General features: G+C 55.0%; 1 protein-coding gene across 1 annotated transcript in view; it reads right to left on the reverse strand.

Moving 5' to 3' along the window:
* Positions 1–4,021, reverse strand: part of NCOA1 (nuclear receptor coactivator 1) — a gene marked incomplete at its 3' end in the record, with an annotated part of 62,235 nt that overhangs the window by 25,226 nt on the left and 32,988 nt on the right. The window contains exons 6-10 of the mRNA XM_009577868.1: positions 3,739–3,743; positions 2,910–3,014; positions 1,905–2,045; positions 875–1,022; positions 4–157 (exon numbers count right to left, since the gene is read on the reverse strand). Of these exons, the coding sequence (XP_009576163.1) occupies positions 4–157; positions 875–1,022; positions 1,905–2,045; positions 2,910–3,014; positions 3,739–3,743 (553 nt within the window). The remainder of the gene's footprint in view (positions 1–3; positions 158–874; positions 1,023–1,904; positions 2,046–2,909; positions 3,015–3,738; positions 3,744–4,021) is intronic.

The following is a 4,021-nucleotide window of genomic DNA, read 5'->3' on the forward strand; positions in this document are numbered from 1 at the left end:
CGCGTTGGTGGCCAACGTGCTGCCGTTTGAGGGAGGGATGGAGGGTGGCAGGGCCATGCCTTGCCCCGGGGAGATGCTGGGGTTCAGCGAGGGGCTGACCCGGGGAAGGGACATTGTGGAGTTAGTGTTCTCCTGGGGTGAGAGCATGCCGTGATCCCTGCAGGAGATGAAAAGGAGAGGAAAAGTCACAACAGGCTTTGCCCAAAACTTTAGTGTCACTCAGGCAGCTCCTGCTCCCCGTCCATGCTGCAGAGCTCTGAAGCCTGCAGAGCAGCAGCTCGCAAGCCCTGGTGGTCTCAGCCTTCCCATGTCCACCAGCGCTTCTGGATCCAGTTCAGTAGCATGGATGGAAAGCAGCAGCTTTAGCATCTCCCCAGAAACGCAACGCTGCTCAGGATCACAGCCGCTCACCGGCTAAACCCTGAAGGTGTCACCTTCTCTGGGTCTTACATTCCCGCATGGCTGGAGAAGGACCATGCTCCGACAGCATTCCCCTCCGCCCCAGCCCCCTTGCATATCTCCAGCACAGCCCAGGTCCACAGCCTCACCTCTCCCTGTCCTGCCAGCTTGTCAGAGCCTCTCCCTCCTCAAATATTTTAAGTTCTCCAGGGCAAGGCAGAAACCTGAAGCACGTCTATAAACCTCCACCTGAATCCCCAGGGCCACCTCTTTGCAAAACAAGAATAATCAAGAGCAACAGAGCTGCTGTCACCGCTGGCTCTCAGCCTCAGATTCCTCATGGGGATCACACCTCCAAACCAGCATCATTGACCACCAGTGGATCCTCCTTCCACTGTAGGGAACAAGCACTTTGATTCCTGGATCGCCCAGCCAGGCGCTGGCACGGCTCGGTAGCGGCGGAGTGGGGACGTACCTGTCGATGACGTGGATGCCCATGATGAAGGGCTGCATCTCCGGGCTGGAGGGATAGCAGAGCTTACACTTGGTGTGGGCACTAAGCACTGTGCCGTCACTCAAGGTGAATCGATAGGAGGGGCTGAAGGCCGTGCCGCGTGTCATCACTGAAGGAGACAACCAGAAACACAAGAACCCCCCTTAGAAACTCAAGCCAGAACCCACAACACCCTACAAGCACCAGGAGGAGGATGGAAGGAGCAGGAGAGGGAGAACCTGTCTGGGACAACCACCTTCCCAGAAAACAAAACCACACGTTGGCTAACCCCATAGACCCAGAAAATAAGAGGGTTATGAATAACCACGGTGGCAGAGAAATCCTCCCAGCTGCTTCTCCAGCTCCGAACCCGTGTCCTGCAGTGGGTAAATCTAAATCCATCCAGCACCGTCCTTGAGTGCTCAGAGCTTCTGAAGGGGCAATCACTCAATCACCGGCGTACAACGTACAAGCTGATGAACCCCAGCCAGGCTGGGAAGGTGCAGCAGGACGCTGCCGCTGCAACCCTGGCAGAGTTACAGCTCTCCGGAGGCTCAGTGACCTGCTCCTACGTCCTGCCTTCCCCACATCCCTGTTGTGAGCATCCTCGCTGACACAGAAAAGATGCTCATCAAAGAGCCAACACAGCAAAGATGTTCATGAAAGAGCCGACAGAGTAAAGATGCTCACAGAAGAGCTTCTGCTTCTTCTGCTTAGACATTGGGGACGGCGTTTGCAGGTGACACAGGCAAAAAAATTAAATTAATCATATTTAGCTCATATTTGTCTCAATTCTGTATTTCCTGAAGGGTGAGGGGGAACCTCCTGGCTGGAGGAGCTCCTCCAGCGTTACTCAGCCCTTTCCCCTCTCCCTTTGGCATTTTGCGATTATTATTGCAGCATTTCTTTTTCCAGAAAGCATTTATCCAGCAAGGAGGACCGTGCTCCAGCTTCTCCTTGCAGCTCCCACTGCTCAGCAGGAGCGCGCCAGCTGGGAAGAGGAGCCCGTTACCTTCTTGAAAGAGCTGTTTGGCGTAAGATGGCTCTCTGCCCTGAGGCTGGAAGAAAGCATAGATGCATTTCCGCACCAAATCCTCCCAGCCCGTCCTGCCGGCAGCTCTCAGGGAACTGGTGTCAATGGAGATGATTTTACCTGGGTGGAGAGAGAGAAGCCGCCTTACTCAAGCACAGCATGAGAAGTCCCGCAGCACAAATAGGTCTGTAAATGTGGAAAATGAAGCCATGTCCTATTTGGCGTCAGGCAGCAGTGGCAGGAGCACACAAGGATGTCCTCCAGAAGGAGGTGGAGGTTCAAGGGGTTTGCTTTGGAGCGTGCATCGACCTCTACACACACCTTGGCCAGCTGAAGAGGACACAAAACCCAACAAGAAGCACCTTTGTGCGAAGGGACCCTCACCGCTCCAGGGCCGGGGTCCCCAGGTTCACACCCTCACCCGGTGGGACACCCTGCCAGCCACCTTGCTCACATCCAAGGGCCCTCCAAGCAGGACCTGCCGCCTGCTTTCTCCCTCGACATGAAACACCAGGCAGCTTTGCTGGCTGTCTTATAGCCATGGACAGGAAGCAGCGAGCAGAGAAAACGTTCATTAAGGATTTTCAGGCTGCAGGGAAGTCCAGGGTGGTGATTAACTACCAGAAAGAAGGTCACCAGAATTCCTAGAAAGCAATATTTGGCCGAGAGCAAACCGAATCCGAAAGGTGACGACCGTTTCATTCCCATCAATCGGCAACCGCAACAGCCCCCGAAATCCAACGGAGCAGAGAAGGGCTGTGTGCAGGGCATGGGTCTGGTGTTTGGATCAGTTGAGGTGTAAACTCAGTTGAGGTGCCTCCAGCTGAGGTGTCAACCACATCGGTCCTAGCAGGCAGCGCTGCCATTTGCGAAGGACAGGACCATGCTCATGCTATGGGGTCCTGCACTGCACGGCTGGCCTCACCCCCCCAGGGACAACAACTCCTCCAGAGCCAGGACTCCCCGGCATCGCTGGGACGTTACCTGTGGTGTCTTGCTTGGTCACGAAGGATTCTGAAGGGGTGACGGCTGCCGGTCGAGGGAATCGTCTTGATCGTCTTGCGATGCATATCAGACACGACTGGAAATCTGTCAAAGCAGGAGAAGGAGAAGGGACCGGGAACATGAAAATCAGACGTTACAACCACCACTTGCAATTCAGAATTTTAACTAAAATACCACTGCTGGGCTTGATTGCCACAGCCTGCCCTGGAAGTGTTTACCTCGAGCAATCCCACAGCTCTTTCTAAACTCTATAAAGTTTGCTAGAAAAGAGGTTTCCAGTGATTGGAGAAATTAATTGTAAAGGCTTTTCGGATCTGGCAGTATTGTACAATAAAAGTCAGCACTAAAAGCCAGCAACTGTCGGCTTCAGGCAAAGTATTTGGTCATAAAATACCATAATTTATTCCTTCCAGTCATGATCTCCTGTGTAAACCGCAGTGGATTAATCCAGCTAATGTGCTGGAAAATAATAGCTGGGACACCGAAAGGAGAGTTAGGGCACTTGCAGGAAAGCAACGGCCCCCACGGCGCCGAGGGAACCCTGCCTGTCCCGACTCCCCGGGCAGAGATCTGCCTGGAGGCAGCCAATTCAGCCCAAAAACGTGCGGGCAGCACCGTGGTCTGGCAGCGGTGAAGGCACAAGGGGGGTGTTGGGCACCCATGTCACTCACCGGGAAGTTCCTGCAGCCAACGGGCTTTGGTGGGCAATAAGATATATTAAAATATATTCCTTCCTTAAGAAATACTGACTGCAAGCAGCCCTGGAGGCAGCTCTGGAGGGCTGGGAAAGCCAGGATGGCTGGAGGGCATCGGCTAGGGGAAAGGGGGAGCGAGAATCCAGCAGCGAAATTCAGGCATCTCCCCCGGGCTCTCCCTCATGCCGGGCATTGTCTGTGCCGGGCCAGGAATAGCCCCTCCCAGGCAGCTCTGCAGGGTGGTGGCTGGTCCTCCTCCTGCCTGCACTGCCATTACCAGCCCGGTCCTCCTCCTGCCTGCACTGCCATCCCCACCCCACTCCTCCTCCTGCCTGCACTGCCATCCCCATCCCACTCCTGCTCCTGACTGCCCTCCCCAAGCGCAGGGTCGGAAGC

The sequence above is a fragment of the Fulmarus glacialis genome, unplaced genomic scaffold (assembly GCF_000690835.1).
Source record: "Fulmarus glacialis isolate BGI_N327 unplaced genomic scaffold, ASM69083v1 scaffold9975, whole genome shotgun sequence".
Taxonomy (NCBI): domain Eukaryota; kingdom Metazoa; phylum Chordata; class Aves; order Procellariiformes; family Procellariidae; genus Fulmarus; species Fulmarus glacialis.